The sequence below is a fragment of the Molothrus aeneus genome, chromosome 3 (assembly GCF_037042795.1).
Source record: "Molothrus aeneus isolate 106 chromosome 3, BPBGC_Maene_1.0, whole genome shotgun sequence".
In the NCBI taxonomy this organism is placed as follows: domain Eukaryota; kingdom Metazoa; phylum Chordata; class Aves; order Passeriformes; family Icteridae; genus Molothrus; species Molothrus aeneus.
This window is the reverse complement of record NC_089648.1, coordinates 7,895,673-7,912,960: the sequence shown is the minus strand read 5'-3', so window position 1 is coordinate 7,912,960 and position 17,288 is coordinate 7,895,673. Positions and strand designations below refer to the sequence as shown.

At 41.0% G+C, this 17,288-nt stretch overlaps 1 protein-coding gene across 3 annotated transcripts in view; it reads right to left on the bottom strand.

The window, feature by feature from the left end:
* Positions 1-4,676: 4,676 nt before the first annotated feature.
* The window catches only part of ENAH (ENAH actin regulator), a 93,133-nt gene continuing 80,521 nt past the window's right edge, over positions 4,677-17,288 (bottom strand). For all 3 annotated transcript variants that reach the window (XM_066546213.1, XM_066546214.1, XM_066546215.1), the window contains 4 exons: positions 16,081-16,147; positions 10,150-10,228; positions 8,869-8,926; positions 4,677-7,729 (listed from right to left, as the gene is read on the bottom strand). In XM_066546213.1, coding sequence (XP_066402310.1) covers positions 7,692-7,729; positions 8,869-8,926; positions 10,150-10,228; positions 16,081-16,147 — 242 coding nt within the window. In that variant the 3' untranslated portion in view covers positions 4,677-7,691. The remainder of the gene's footprint in view (positions 7,730-8,868; positions 8,927-10,149; positions 10,229-16,080; positions 16,148-17,288) is intronic.

Genomic DNA, 17,288 nt, shown 5'->3' with positions numbered 1-17,288 from the left:
AATATTTTTCATAGATGCATAAAAAATGCTGGGCAATTACTAAATTTACTAATTGCTACAATTACTAGATTGTAGTAACTACAAGACAATTACATCTGATGGCTGGGAACATTTCAGACTAAAAAAACCCCAAACTAGTATTGACTTCAGAGAAGCTGAGAATACTCAGGGCTTGAACATGGGCAATGTTTTTCATCCTGATAGGTGAGAGTTATACAGGGAAACCTCCATGATTTGGGTCCAGTAAACAAATCACAAACCCTTTTGCCTTTAGAGTGACATGGAAGGTAAATTTGGTCTTTTCATTGACCTATTTGCTCTAAAGGTTGCAGGCTGACAGGGAGGAGGAGCAATGACTTCATGGCCATGAAGCTGTCCTTCAGCAGATACATAAAATGCAATTATTGCACAAATGCCAAAGATTTCCTGGTGGTGCTCAGGGATTCAGGGCCAGGCTGTGCTGGAGCCTGCAGGGCTCAGCCCAAGCTCTGCCCCAGCCAGGCTCTGCCCCCACTCCTGAACTCATCTCCCTTTGTGCTAACCAGATAAGTGAAAGGCATGATTTTGGTTATGTAGTTCACCTCTAATGAACAAATAAAGGCATAAAAGTGAAAAAAAAAACTCAGCAAGAAATTGCAGGAATTTTAAAGTGCTCATTCCACTTCTCTTCTTCTCCTCTGGCTTTCCTCACACACAAAACCCAGATGCTCCAACCAACATTAATTGTTTTGACCACGCTAAGTCTGCCACCACCTTTGAAGCCCTTTGCAACTCTACTCCTTCATTTTCAAGGAAGGAATTTACATTTTTGGCTGCCAAAACCCCTCTCTTGTGGAGTCCTCTCATTGCCCACCGCTGCTGAGGACTTGTGACTTCTCTACCTATTTTCCCTGAGGCTGCAGTACCCCAATTCCATCCCTAAGCCAACCAATAAATTGCACAACTGCCACGTTTTCAGCTTGCAAGTGATTTTGTAAAAGCCCTCAAAGAATGCTTTTATTTGTCTTTTAAAAAATAAGAGTTTAAAGAGTATTTGAAAGCTGTCACTGGTATGCAATGTGTTCCCCTTCCTTGCACTCTCAGATCTGTGTATGTGACCTTGTGAAGATTTGGGGTTAATTTGCCACCACGGCTCCACAAAAGCTCTCCTGACTCCAGAGTACCTCAGAAGAGTGTTTAAATCTTTTAAATCTGAAGGATTTTGTTTCCCCTCAAGGAACAGAACAACCAAAGCAAATCCAAAGCAAATGTTAAGGCCTCACTCAGCATTGCTGCCTCCAGAAATGTCTCGTGCACGCCCTGAGCTGCCAGGTTAGGGAGATCCCCCAGTCTCCAGCTTTGCTGGGTACCACTGACACATCTCTTTAAGGTGAGAACAAAAGAAAAAAGGTGACAAGCAGTGGATTTCCTTTCTCTGCTGGGCCATCAGCCAAAGCCTGAAGCTGCATCCTTGGCTGACTGCACTCCTCTCCCTCTGGGGGCACAGAATTCATCAGGCACTGCCCCTCCCATGTCCCTGAACTTCCAGTGCCCAACAGGAGCGAGCTCCTCACTGCTCCTGGGCGTGGTGGGCACCTCCTCCTCCCTTCCTGAAGGCACAGAACAGCCAAAATCTCAGTTTCCTGAGTGCCCAACTCCTGTTTCAAGTCACTCTGGGCAGGTGGAACACATGAACTGGCTCTGTGACTGAGACATTCACTCCCAGAAGAAGGAAGGTAAGAGCAGGCAATAAAAAGGTTCTCACCTCAGAGAACCCAAACCCTGGCTGCACTTGTGTCTCCCTTCACTCTGAACACAAGGATTTTTCACTCACCCCACAAACTCCTTGGTGAACCAGCTCCATCAGCACTGGACTCCTGGGACCCCTCTCAGCCTCCAGCAGTGCAGAATCCCCCTGTGGGACTGAGAGCCAGGCAGAGCTTTTCTCATCACTGCAGCAAAGATCACTGAGCTCGTGTCTGATGCTCACCTTTGAGCACGGGCAGAAAGAAAGATTTCAGCCTAAAAGCCATGGGAAATTGTGTTTCTCAACCTCTCCAGCCACAAGGCTTCCTGGCAGTGACAGACACCCCTGGATCCAGTCAGGAGGGAGTTAGGAGTGTGTGTGCACCCCCCTTTTCCTCAGGAGGGCTTTTGGGGCTGGTTCTGCAGCATCACAGGGCTCACTGAGCTATGTGGGGTCTAAGGGGTTTCACAAGAACAGGACTGGGGAAAAAATGCCAAGTAGCAGAAAATTTACATTTAACACAGAGATTTATTTTTTTTCTTTTACTTCCTAGCCCTAGAGTGATGGACAAGCAGCCTTCAGACTGCTCAGAAAGCCTGACTATCTCAATTTATGGATTCCATCAGCATCCAGAGTAGGTTTAAAAGCTGTTTGTGTTTTCCAGCCCCATTCATTCCAGCAGCACCCTTCCCTGCAGACAGCCTGAACACTTCCAGACTCCCCTACACCACTTTCTCCTCCTGTACCCACTTCCTCACCTCTATTTTTTTTTTCCCTCTGCCTGTGTCAGCAGCACAATTCCCAGAGACTCTGCAAGGAAAAGCAGTTCAGCACACTCCCAGCACATTAGCACAGACAGCTTTATTGCTGAGCTGATGTTGTTCAGGGAACAGCTGGGGACTTGGTGATAAAAAGTTACATTAAAGATGGCAAACATCAGATGATGATGGGAGATCCCTTCCAACTCTGCTGTGCTTGAGCAGCTGAGGCAGACAGAGAGACCTGCAGTCACAAAGAGAGGTGAAATTGTCACACAGGTGACAGCTCTAAAACAGGCTGAGAAGGGAGGAGAAGGTGGTGCCCACCCCTGAGTAACAATGATGGCAAAATGAAGCATCTCAGAGAAGATGTGAGCTTGCAGCTGCCACGGCCAGAGCAGCAGCACAGCCCAGCTGCAGCAGCTGCTCCACATCTCCTCCACTGAGCATTTAGCAGCAGGACATGAGAGCAACACTCACTGAGATCCTGGACACCGAGTTCTACAATGTAAATGTTAGAAAACACAGTTACATAATGACAGCGTTCAGCTGGGATCCAGTCATAGAAGGGAGGCAATTTCCAAAGCTGCTTGACTTTGAGCATCACTGTGACAACCAACCATCCAAGGAAGGCCCTATGCAATGAAGATGCTGATCACCAGGTATCCTGCACATTTCTGGGTTTGCCTGAGCTTTTCCAACATCCAGAACCACCCCTCCTCCGCCATAACTCGGAAAATTACATCCATTTCTATTGTACACAGTTTTAGTGAAGATTATAAACCTAGAATGATTTGAATATATCTCCTGACATATTCAACAGTCTCAGGTCACCATTTCCACTGTGTTCAAATAAATATTAACTCCTGGTAGGCCCTCCAAGAGGCTGACTTCAAAACATGCTCTTCTGAGTGTGCCAATGCATGTTGTGACAGCACTGACTGCCCACACAACTTCTCTCTCCCTTAAGGCTCACAGATAGCATGCAAAAGAAGCCTCATTTCCCAAAATCACCCCTTAAGACAATTTAAGTGATCTTTAGCCCATTCTTCAAGAACTTTGAAGTGGCCCCAGTTCCCCCAAAATCACCACCTTTTCCCTTTGTACCTTCTCTCCATCACCTCCTGCCCAGCAACAGCCTACAGAACCAAGAAAATTTTACAGCTTCAAAAGGAATTGTTAAGTCTTTGGTAAAAAAACAGTTGGGGGAAAATTTTTCTTGCTTCCCATCTTGGTCACCTACTGAAAACAGGGAATCTTCTTGATTTTGCATTTTCTTTGTATGACTAGATGTAAAAGACATTGGCAAGTAATATCCAGCACTGGAACTGAGCCAAACTGAACATTTTGAGAAGAGCCCATGGCAATCCTCACTTTGATCAACCAGTGACATCTCCCTACCTTTTCATGAACAACTTTAAAAAGCAGCTGCCATCCATCTCTTGACACCAATGGACTGAGTTGGTAACACTGTTAGGACATTTAAATCAGAAATGTTTACACCTGGTGCCTAAACACTGCCCCAAGGACAGCAGACCATTTCAGAATCTAGTGATAATTTTATTTTAAACACCCCAAACCTTTATAACTCACTGAGGTTGGTGCCAAACTTGGCACTGGGACCAAGGTTTGCCAAACAACAGCAGCAGTGAAGTACAGCCTCAGGATGTCAAGTTAAGGACATTTGAGCAGCTCTGCTCAGGATTCTGCTGTAAGATAAATTGAGGAAACTGTCCTTAGTGCACAGAAACCTCTAATGATCTGCCATGGTAGATCATTGCTTTATTACCAGTACTGAAAATAAGTCATGAACATAAAAGCAGCAAGAGAAAAAGTCAGACTGGCTGCAATTATTTCCCTCCCAGTCTTTCCTTCTCCCTCCATGTTCTCCATGGATACAGAGACCAAAGTGTGTACATGGCATGTGAGAATGTAAATCACATCATATGTTTGAAATTAATTTTAATTTATGTACAGCAGTCACTGTTCATGGATGTACACAGTCCCTGCAGTTACATTCTTTATAAGGTTAAAGTCTTCACTGTTCTCTACTGGATCTTCTGATGGAGAAACAGAAAGGAGAGGTGGAATCAAGGAGTAAGGAATGATCACAGTCATTAAAAATCTGGGGACTTTGAGCAGTAAATCTCAGAGAGTCTTCTATGAGGTTCCAGAAATAAATGGTGGCAACGTGTATATATTGCAATTTTATTTCATTCGCTCAAACAAAACGTTAGCATGTAAGAAATTTAAAATGACACAATATGATAAAAATAGCAGAGAATGAACTGAGAAACTAAAAAGAAGGTAAACCTAAATGCATGAAAAGTCAACATTCATTAGTGAACAGCTTCAGTCTTTGATTGACACTTGGTAACTTTAAAACAAGGAACTGGAAATCATTGTGACTGTCTGAAGAGATTTCAGCACCAGCACTAAGGGTTTTACATTCAGTTGGTTTGCGGTTGACTCGGGAGCCACTCGTCTCTAGTGCAGGTTTATCACAGGTCAGATCACAGTGTTGAGGAAAGCAACGCCCTCCTGGCATTAGGAAGGATCCCTTAAACTGCCCTCAGCTTAAGACATCCATTGTACAAAAGCACAGAACCACCACAATATGGTTTTTAAAGGACTTAGTCACCGGAAAGCAAAGTAATCGAAGCTTCTGCAGTTCATTTTCAATACTGAAATCTCTGGAAACGGTGCAACTGTCAGTAGGTCAGGAAATGTCTACAGTAATCTTTAATTCAATCCAATTTCCTGGAAAGAACCAGTTCTGCAGGTTGGGATTACAGAAAGTATGTATGTAGAAGCAGCACAAAAAGACAACATCTGTTCCTTTTTCTTTTAAACAGAAATCATGTTAATTGTAGACCAAGGCACAAAACGTTTAGTGCATAAGCCAGTTCCTTGCACAATCTAGAAGTTCAGCCTTTAAATTTTGGACCACTTATAGCCATCCATGCTATTCCACTGTGTAACTCCTGAACCCTCCTAGAAACGAATCAAACGTGATTTCTGACAAGGGTAAACATCCTTACTGCTCCAAAAGTCTGTGTAAAACAAAAAGCTACATCAACAAAGATGAAAATGCCTCCTCTTGTTTTGAGAAAAACAGTACTTGACAAGCTTACTATGGATTTTTTCTTTTTAATGCCTTCAATAAATGCATGCAGAAAAGTGATGTTGTTTCTCCTCTTTATTAAAAAAATAATAAAAAAATTAATAAACGGAGTTAGGCAATATTTCCACTGTCATCTTCCCTTAGAATCTGAACCTAAAAAGGATCAGGCAATGTTTGAATGGGAAAAAGATTTCCTAGTGAAGCCTTTCTGAAGCTGTTGAGTGCTGTTTTGCTTTGGTGTTCAACACTCTAGACAGTCTGTTATTGAAAGCATCTGTGCCACGAATGGAGCTGCCTGTACTCGTAAGCAAATCTCTCCAGAAGTTGTAAGTAAGCTTTTCTTCTGGATCAGCACAGATTCCAAAGCAAACAGGGCTTGGAAAAGTGGATAGTGCAAGGAAAAAAGGGAAGATTTTGATCCATATTTTTTGTTCAAAGCACTACAAAGCCAATTTGCAGAATTTCTATTCCACTGAACTTTACCACATTAAAAAACAAAATTAAAAAAAATAAAATTTACACTCATAAGACTGAAAACCCTGGGAAAGAGAGAGGTATCACCTCACCTCCCCTAAAAATGACTCTCAAACTGTTGAGCAAAACCAATAGCATTTCACTGCTATTTTTCAGGGTTTGTCTCGTGTGGAGCTGTGGGGGGTTTTTGTTGGCTTTGAGTTTTTTTGGAAAGGAGGGTGGCAGAGAAATTAGGAGGAGAAGGGGCCATTTACTGTGACCTGCTGGTTCTCAGGTAACTCCTGCTCTTCTGTTTCATTAAACAACCAAAACAAATGGAGTCTCAGAAAAGAGTGAAGCAGAGGGTCATGGTGAAAAGGTGAAGGACAATGCACTTACACAGGGGCATCCTCAGCAAGTCAGATGCCTACAACGTTTTTTCTCTCACCGAGAAACGAGTTTGGTTCACCTGGGAGTTTCAGAACCATTACTGGAAGTTATTACTGAATTTCAAATAGAAAACTGAAAAAAGATACAAAAGGATCAAGTACCTGGTTCCATTAACATGGTTACTGATAAAAGTCATGTTTTCCTCATTATTACACATGCATGTAAGATGAAGAAAAAGTGTAGAAAGTAATAAAAATGTGTCACCTTCCCCCTCCCTCTTCCCACATCTTCCTGGGCATAAATTAAGCCTTACAAATGAAAAGGCTACTCTGTGACATGCAATTTTTCTTTTAATTAAAAAGCTGGCTGTGTTGTGTTACATTACAAAATGTCCACATGCATAAATCTAAAAAAAGCCCCAAAATCTACTGTAAATCTACAACATACTAATGATTTACATTTGACTGCTGATTCGCTTTATGTCGAAGTCTTAGATTTGGTAAAGCATCGTAACAATGTAGGAAGGCATCTACATCTTTAAACTCTGGACTGTATTTGCTTTTTTTCTTTTTTTAAATTTTCCTAGAAAATTGCATGAAGGCTAACTAGAGAGGCTTCCTATCATAAAATTCCAAAATCTTGATATGTCATCACCGTCTAGGTCACCCTCACTTACAAATATTGCCCTTTCAAAGCACGTGTCTCCAATTGCTCCTTGTCTCGTGAACCGAACTTCTACACATCTGATCTTTTAAATTACTCATGGAAATATCAGATATGATAGGAAGACAAACCTGAGATACATTTGAAGTACAACAGTATAACTTGCTAACTCCTTCATTAATAAAGAAAACCTCTCTGAAAAGCCTTCCCAAGCTTTTCCCTGTTGTTTTTTTTTTTTTGTCTCAACAACAAATTCTGAAACGTGTGCAATTTTATCTTGACATGAGTAGACTTCAAAGCACTGTGATCTTGTCTGATAGATGTAGGAATTTCTGCATAATCATTACAGTAACTTTAAGAGTCTTTTCCACCCTGCTGTAAAGGTCAGAAAAAAGCTGCAAACTAGGAGGGGAATAGCATTATCACCAGAGTGATGTGTCTGAAGCTTTTCAGAATAGGTTGTTTCTCCCTCCTTCCAAGTGTCTGTCTGTCTGTCTCCGTTTTCTTCTACCAGCTCACAAAACGTAGTCAGTTTTATATCAAGTTAAAGAGTCACATCGGCTTAGTACGAGTCTTTCTATGCAGTATTGGACTTGCTGAGTTCCTGCCTGATAGCTGCAGAGAGACAGAGACAGGGTTAGCAGATCAAAGAAAGGATTCTTTACTTTAGGACAGCAAGCTGGAACACACAAGTGATCCCTCAAAGCAGGCTCACCCTGCTCTCACAACATGAAGAGCCAGCACCTAAGGCAGCCCCATGTGGCTTCAGGCAAGTGGCATTATCAACCAGGCACTGCCTTTTTTATTCCTGTAAAATTTATGTTGAAATCTTAATTTTTAGTTCCCACCTCCAGCAAGCCTGTGGGAAACACTACCATTGGGGTTTTCGATGAGTTTAAGTATGGACTCATTTATTTTATTTATTTAAGAGCAGCCTCAGGGGCCTGTTTGCACTCTATTGGTCTAAAAGGCCGTGGTATAATACAACACAAACAAAATAAGGGGAAAAGCACTACATTCTCCTTTGTCCCAAACCAGCCAGTTCTTTCTAGGTCAGTTGATGACATTCAGTATTTTATCAGCAGTGCTGTTAGATTAATATGACTTTTTTTCCTCCCCACACTTTGTTCGGGTACATTCCACAAAGCCAAAAAGAACAAAAGGCCCACCAAGGTAGTAAATCATACACAGAGTTTTGCCTAATTTCTGATAGGTGAACCTTTAGGATTATGTTTTCGCAATGATTTCCCTTAAGTAGAGAAGACTACATAGGAAAATAGCTTCTGTTAAAATAAAAATAAAAACTGTGAGACTTCTTTTCTTTGAATCATATGTTACAGACCAAAGAGGTAACTGAAAGCTAGAAGCTTTCATTAAAATTCTTTCAAATTCTCTTCTAAATATTTCTAGTTTTGAAATACATACCTCAGCAGCTCTGGATTATTTAAAAATAACCCACCTACCACCACATGATATTAAGGATAACTTCAAATCACTCAAATACAGCATCACTTCAACCACTCTTAAAAGACACATTGGTGTCAACATTCTACTAAAACAAAACCTCCAGGAGGGAAATCCCTGAAGCACATCAACTGGAACAGGTCTGGCACCAGTGCTTTGCCATCAGACAAAGAACAAAGCTACTTTTACCAATAAATCACTCTCAGGCTACCAATACATTGCATTTACATTTTAAAGCACCTGCAGCTACCCTAAAACTGAGCAGCATCAGTGAACAGAGCAATACTTACCATCAATGAGTTCTTCCTTTAATTTCGTTAACTCCTTCCTCATTTCATCTAAAATATCCTAAAATGTGTCAGAGCATAAATAACAGATTAGTTTTAGCAAACTGTAAATTTCTGTGGAGAGAAATCCAGAATTATCCCACTACAATTCTTCCCATTAATCCTTAACCCTTCTGAGCATAACCCACTCCTCAGCTTCCAAGTTAATCCTCAAAACCTGAGGCATCCCTAGAACATTATTAGTGCAGTTACAATACAGAAAAAACAGTCCCTAGAAGTGCCACAAATTGATTCCTGTAGAATTTATGAGAGGAGAAGGGATAAGAACGAGAAAGCTTTGCTACAGGTGAAATGTGATGTGGAATGCAAAGAAAGGAGCTCACTAAACGCCACAAGCCAAGGAAATATTTCAAGGAAACAAAAAAAAAAAAGGTAATCAAGGTATCAAGGTCCCAATCCCAGTGGAATGTGATGGAATGAAGAGAGCAGAGAGAAGTGCTGTCCCTGCTTGATGTTTTTTCCACCCTTTTCTCCAAGCTCCTCCAGAACCACTCCCCAGGCCAGAAGCCACTCTAGAACTGTTGAACCAGGACCCAATCCAGAACCAACCAAAACTGATCCATAAACCAACCTAAAGCCAACTACCACTGTGTGGGGATATGGTCTAGAAGCAACTAAAAGTTGTTACCAAAGTAGAAGTGGCCCTAGAATTACCCACTGAGCTGCAGCCTGCACCAGAATCTCTCTCCCCACTTGGGGATGATTGATCCAACCACCACTGGAGATCCTTCACCTCCAACTCCACAACTCCCACAGGATTCCTCTGCTCTTGAACTGGAGAGCTGCACAAAATGCAGCATCCCTGGGTGCTCTTCCACCACCCAACTTGTGACCACAGGTGCTGACATCTGATATTAAAACATGGTGGTACTGCTAGAGCTGCCCCAAGAGCTTGGTGTTTGCTTGGAAACAGAGAAGAGAAGGAAAGGTTTTCCAGGCAAACTGATTTCCCAGTTCCATTTATAATGTCAACACCATCCTATGAGTGCTGCCTCATGCAAAAGCAGGAACTTTGTGAGAAACTAACAGGGCTGTCTAAGCCTCCATCCTACAGCTCCAGCTCCTAAGAACACTGACACATGCCTGGGCAAAAATAAAGACTAGTAATTACTAAATCATTAAAACTTTGCAACTAACAAAACAGTTTAAATTTTGGTATTGGACAGCTGCAAGTTCTTATATCCAACTTCCACAGCAACCTTTTTTAAAGCATTATCCACATACCTGCTTCAATCTGTCATAATCTAGACCTTCTGACTGTACTCCGTTGGCACTGGGCTGTCCCGTTGGTGTAGATTTTGGTCTGCAGCACAAAAACACATCCAGGAGTTACTGGTTGCTCATTATTACAGGATACATAAGAGATTCCCCCATCAAAATTGCTGACATTTGTCTAACAAAAACATAGTAAAAAAAATCAGAATGGAAAACAAAAACTGTTGGGAGTGGGAGGATGGGAAAAATCAAGCAGACCCAAAATACCACACAGAATAGAAAGCAACACCCAAGAATGTTTTCCACGCACTGGAAATATTAATTACCGTAAGAGTTATTAGTTCAAAACAAGAACTTTCAAAGCAGCAGACAGATTTCACTGTCAGTGGTTTCTGATTTCCTCATAATGGGCATGAAAAGCTGAATGCCTTCCAATGTCAAGCTCTTTCCTTTTGTAACTGCCTGCTCATTCAAAAGAGGGTCTGTCTCCCAAGGAAGCACTCCCACTAACTAATGACTGCATGCTGATGCTGACTATGCTGAGCAATCACCCTGGGGCATTTTCAACACTTGACAGACCCAAGCAATGTTATCCAACTCCTCTGCAACCTCAATTAGTCCATCAGTTGCTTTCTAAAGCTACTGAAAGCAAATACTGTAACAGCAGCAAGATTTATCTTTATTTATGTTAACTGAGAGGAAGTTCTAATGTTTTGGATTATGTCATATTTCATGTTTGCTTATGAAATACTCTCTTTCAGATATCAAAAACTTGCTTACCCAGATCACCTTGCATTTTAAACACAGATTCCAAGAGAAGGGGTTTTTCCTGCCTTTCCACTTCTCTTTCCTGATCCCCTCTTTAATTTAAGGGGTAATTCAGACTCATGGACTTCCAGAGCTGTGAGCAGAGACAGAGCCTGGATGTTCACAGCAGGAGTACAAAGGAGTTCTCCCAAGAGGGAGGAAAGTTCTGCTGTTCTTAAATACATTTTACACCTTGGCTAACATTCTCCCTCCTTTACCTATAAAACTTCAAGCCAAAAAGAAGCTGTGGATAAAATTCCTGACAATTCATCTCAAGGGGCTTCCCTGATGTTTAGAATTATCACAGTATGCTAATTTTAAGGAAGGGCAGAGAATAAAGTAGACTAAGCTGGGTCCTATTTCATTGCCCTTGTATGTGGCATCTCTGAACAAAATAGCCTGGCCTACACTCAGTGTGTCCCTTCAAAATTCCTGCATAGGAGAAATTCATTCAGCACTGCATTTTTCTGCATTTGTTACATGAGGGTGCAGACAGATTTACTGCCACAAAGCTGGATAAAAATGAAAAAAAGACTTTACTTCTTCGTTTGTTTTACAAAATCACTGCCTTGAGCTTCCCATGCATCTTCCCTTACAAGACAGGAGTTTATCCATAAGGAAATGATCCTATTCTGCTGGTTTTGTTCAGTAAGAGCTGAATGAACCTCACACTAGGCTGTCTTGTTGGCTTTTACAACCTGACAGGACTGTGTTCTGACTTGCTAACTGGAGAACAACACTCCAAGTGTGATTCCCACAGAAAAGGGTGCACACATCAAAATGTTGGTTTGATACTTGTTCTTCCCTAGGATCACAGACCTCAACTGTCCCAGCTGTAAAGAATTAAGTCCACACAGCTTAAATGTAAATTCCCAGAGAGAAATTGCTAATTACTGTTCTTGAAACACACCAAACTTAAACACACAATCCACTGAGTAAGACAGAAGATGAAATATTGAGTAACTTGATAGTGAAAGCAGCTGGAAAATAGAATTCACCTTGCAACCACCAGAGAACCTACAGTGTGCACTGATGCTATGAAGGCAAACCACAGTTTAGGATCTTTTACAGAACTGTTTACATGTTACAGTGCTCAGTTCACTATGGAAGAATTCCTTGCTCAAAAACACTCATCTGCTGAGATCTTTGGCCACTGCTGGTTCATCTGGTATTTAAAGAGTTACTTGCAGTTTACACCTGAAATTGTGAGCCCTGACCTACTCCAGGCAGAACACTGATTTTTTCAGGTAGTTCATATATAGTTTCTGATAATTTCCATTGACTGTAGTTCTGTTCCCATACACTGTGGCATGACATCATTTATCCAACATGACTGAAAAAAATCCTCTTAAATGCAGCTCCTGGCAATTGGTAACAGTCACCCAGTATCTGCCTTAATGGAAAAACCCAATCAATAGCATGCTTTAATATTTTTTTTTAATTACTTATGAGTTCAATGTACTAATAAGATGACTTCAAAAAGAAGCTCTACACAAACTGACTGCTTCCTTTTCTTCATATCTTTGGAACAGAAGGTCAGTTTTATCCACCATAACTATTTTACCCACCATAACTATATTATTTTACCCACCATAACTATATTATCTACTGCTTCTATCTGTTAAAAATCTCCACAGGAAAGCTTCTTTATGAACACTGCCCCTCAATCTTGACAATGTGCTCACTTTTTGCTTTCCAAAATGCAAGACATTCTTAATTCAAACACTGAAATACCATAATTAGCAAAACAGATAATTTCTAATCTCAGGAAAATCTAGCTGCGTTCCTCCCCAAGTGATGCTAATGGTTTTTTTCCCTTTTTCAGCTTGAATGCAGCTGTCATTTAGGCAAACGTTAACTATTGAAATTGAGTGAATGCAAACATCCCAACGTGGCTGAAGAGCTCTCCCGTGTGGTTTTTCATAGCATTGCCTGACAGTCCCTAACACACCTTCAACCAAGCATGCAGAGGAAAGATCTTACCCATGCCAACATGCAGAATACAGCACCCAAGATAAGTAGCTAAAAGGGGAACTTTTCATACAAAAAGATTAAGTAATCACCACAACAAGTGCCTTCATGAGGAACAAAGCTGGAATTTGACTCAGTAATTCTGAGAGGCTCTGGAACAACATTTACCTCTGGAAAGCTCTCAAAGCCTGAAGGGGTTCAATGTCAGCACTTTATGACCACTAGAGAGTGAAACTTAAGATCTCCAGCAAAAAATACACATGATGCTAACCAACTTGTGAATATGTTCCAAGTAGAAATATTAATTTATGTTTTAAAAGTCTTTAATGAAAAAGCAGGTGTAAAAACACACCCAGAAAATTAATTCCTGTTCCTCTGTATCTGAACTAGCAGTTTTGAAAACCTGCTTCTTAAAACACTGCAAATGGTCCACTAAATCCTGGCATATTCAACAGGAATTTGTACCTTTGCAGGTGGAGACTGCCAAAAATCCAGTATTTTCTATGAATTCATACCTGGTTCTTAAGCCATCTCAATTTGCCTTTGACACCATCTGCTTTTAACCAGTCCAAAAATGGGCTCAACTGGACAAACAAAATGTGGGGGAGGAACCTGCTGGTGCATGTGGTGATTACCAACCCATGTAGAAAAAGTCCCACCCTGAACTGGTCAAAGGGGTTGTTAGGAAGTCTCAAATCCCAACAGGATGATACCTGTTTAATGAATCATAGAACCTGTTTTCAGAAGCAAGCAGATTTTTCCATGGAGATTCCCGTCTATTAGGGGGAGAAACACTACCTTTAAAAGCTATTATAGGTCTTCATTTTGTTCACTTTTAGCACCTTAAACACCATGGGGTTTCAGTAGATTCAAGAGTTCTACTTGCATGTTTCAGGAAATATTAAAAACCCACAGCTTCAGTCTTTTCTGTTTGCTCCAAAAAGCAAAGGCCTGATTTTAGACAGGACACTAACTTGTTTTAAAATACTTATAACATTCTCTCTGGATAACAACAACTTCATCCTCTATCTCTGGAGAGAAAATTTTGCTGACTTGCCAGTTTCTTAAGTGTGTAATCCCTGTGTGTGACTCACATGCTCTCCCTGCAGAGGTCAGGTGAAAGCAATCCTCACATCCTACCAGGTGAAAACAAATCCCCTCCTGGCAGACACAGTGTTAGTGTCTCAAACTGCAGCTCCCCTTGACTAAACAAGGCTAGCTGAACAAGCTGCTTGCTGAGAGAGACTTGGCAAATGGAGAGAGCTAAGAGAAATACCAGGATAGTCAAGAGAGACTTCTTCTAACAGCTTCTCCTTGTATGAAAATTTCCTCATCCTGGCAGAGAAAGCCATCAACACTGACTAGAAAATTGTATCAGCAGGCCTGAAGTATGGACTATGGCACCTTCCAACAGGTTATGACAGCACTGAGAAAGAAAATTGACATTAAATAAACACAGAATTCCTATTTTGGATTAGAGTATACAGCCAGGGAAGTTCATATCAAGTTAAATTCTATCTGCATTATCCACTGGATGAATGAAGACAAAAGCTTGATGGAGAGAGTGCCCCAATAAATCTAAGAGAGATCTGAAAAATCCTCTGTACTCCTCTAGGTCAGAAAACATTTTTAAACAGACCTCAGCAACCTCTGAATTTCATCAGCTGGAAAAAGATCAGAGAAACTGGAAGCATGAAACAGTTTACAAAAACCTACTGTAGAATTCAGACTTCAGAACATCCCAGACTCCCCAAAAGAGTCAGATATTGAGAGTTGCCCTACTTACTAATCCCTTTACCCTATGGATAAGCAATTTGAGCAAAGTATCTAGAGCCAAAGGGCCAGGTCAGCCCCTGTCTCACACAATATGAACTCTAAAATGCTCTCTAGGACTCCTTACACCAATTATTTCTGTGACAAGCTCCCCCTCAATGCCACCTTTTGAAGCAGATCAAAATATCAGCACAAGGGACCTTGGTCAAAGCATGTCAGAGCTCCTGGGGAGGAGGGGGAGAGGGCAGGGAAAGCCAAGGCCAAAGGTGATGCAGGATTTTGTTCCCCTGACAGGGTGGCAGAGGGAATATCACCACCAATGGCACCTGCTTCTTGACAAAAAACACAGCAAGCAACCAGAACCAAGGCTGCACACACCTCAAACTCCTGGATTTATTCTAAAATAAGAGATACTTCCTTCACAAGAGAGTGTTTAGTGCTGCATTTTAGAACTGAAGACCCCAAGGGCAATCTCAACTACAAGTGAGGCCACTCACAGAACAACTCTTTTTTAATAATCTGATCACCAAATCTTTTCTAGCTGTGCCCAACAGCCAGATTTTCATGAGAATTCAAGTAATTTCAAACACAGCATTCCCAAGTTGAACATGTTTCTCTTGCTTTCTCTCAAGAAATTCAGGGAACTTCCTCAGAATATATCAGGGGTCAGAACACTTGAACCTCTGTGTACAATACACAGGAATTCTAAATGAACAAGCCTCCTGCCTAAAGTCAATTACAATCAAATATATATCCAAAAACTTGCTAAAGTAGCCATTTCACTTGCTGAAAATGCCTTTCAAAACACTGCCTGCCTACCAGAGTTCCAGCTGACAAGTTATCAAAGATGGTAGATGCACTGAAGGATGTAAAACATTTCTATACTTCTTTAGGATGGACTTTCTTAGACTGGTATGAGAGCTACTGAAAATTGTCACAGAATCAAATCTTACCAAGATAACTGAAATATCCATAAAGGCACTCTGTGAGTGGCAGAGAAATAGAAAGAACATCTATTCTCTAGATTTACTACTGAACATGTGAACTGCAGCACTGAATTTGGTTTCACCTTGCTGGAAATTTCAGACTTCAAATAAAAAATTAAACATTGCTGTAGGCAAATATAGACCTTATTAATTGAGGTTATACACCAAAAATTGTTAAAAGAAACTTTTTTGGGTAAAACTTTTGATTTTACTGTCAAAAATTTCCCTTATTAGCATTCTCCAAAAGTAACTCTTCAGTCCTACTTAAAACTACTAAAAGCAGTTTCACAGCAGCAATTTTAAACTCATGAAGATGATCTTTACTATTCTAGTCCAGTATCTTTAGCAGCATGTGCAACAATAACAAATGTAAGGAAAAGCAGCTGGTACAAAAGGGGAGTACCTGGAAATAACAGGTGACTTGCTTCCATTCACTGTATTTGTCCTTTCCCAAGGCTTTCTTGTTAGTTCTGGAAAACAGAGTGAGGAGATGAAAAACTGGTTTTTTCTATCCACTGTGTAATTTATGTGAGGAAACTTCAAGCATCTGGCAACTCAAGTCAGCTGCTTGGTGTTTTGCTCTTTTTATTACATTCAGCTTCCCCTTGTACTCATCTGTGAATGCATCAAATGAGAGCATCTTGAAGTGTCACTGGTCTCCCAGACCCTGCAAATGCCATTTGATTCCTAATCTAGCTGGGAGAAGGTCTGCCTGTACTTTATAGGCATTGGATTTATTTCTAGGTATTTATAGGTACTGGATGGCTTCAGCTGTGAACCATGGAATTGTGTAACCAGTCAGCTGCAAACACTTGAGGAATAGGTTTCTATTCTATTCTATTCTATTTTCTATTCTATTCTAAAAGGAGTTTTCTTAAACTCTTCATGATAGAAAATTAATTCAGTGCCAGTTTCAGTGAAGTGCCAGCAGATAGAACCTGACACAACCAGAGTATCCTTTCAGCAACAAGAAAGAAGGAGGTTCATTCCTTACAACCTGCACAAGGTCAAACAGCCTTTCTGTAGTGTGGATTGTTATTAATTGCCATCATTACTTACTCAGGACTTCAGTGTGCCAGTGATCTTATCAGTCTTCACTTCAGATTTGGAGTTTGTTTAGTGTGCTCCCTTTCTTTCATATTGCTTAACTCTGCTAAGCTGGGCAAGCAGAGAGGCAGAAAGGCCCTTGCAGAGTCTCTTACTGACCAGAAAATTCCCTGGGATGCAGCTGGATACTGAGAATATCTAAATTGCAGTAGTCTGCCAGCACAGTCTGTAACCCAGCCAAGTGCAGGCTACTTATGCTAATAATAAGCCTTAAACTTAATTTTATACACCAGTTTTCAGGACTTGTCCTGCCCAGGAGTTATTTTAGTAGGATTTTAGCTATATCTGTAAAACTGTGAAACTTCTGCTATGGCTGCAGTTTGCTCAAGGATACCAAGCATTCCTCTTAAAACACTTTAAAGACCTGTTCCAGCAATGAGGCTCAGCATAACCAGAGCATCTCACAGCAAGAAACAAAGAAAACTTTCTCAACTGGAAGGGAATGGTCAAATTCTGAATGCATTTGACATTTTGAACAGCTTTGGTGAGGCTTCTTATCATCAC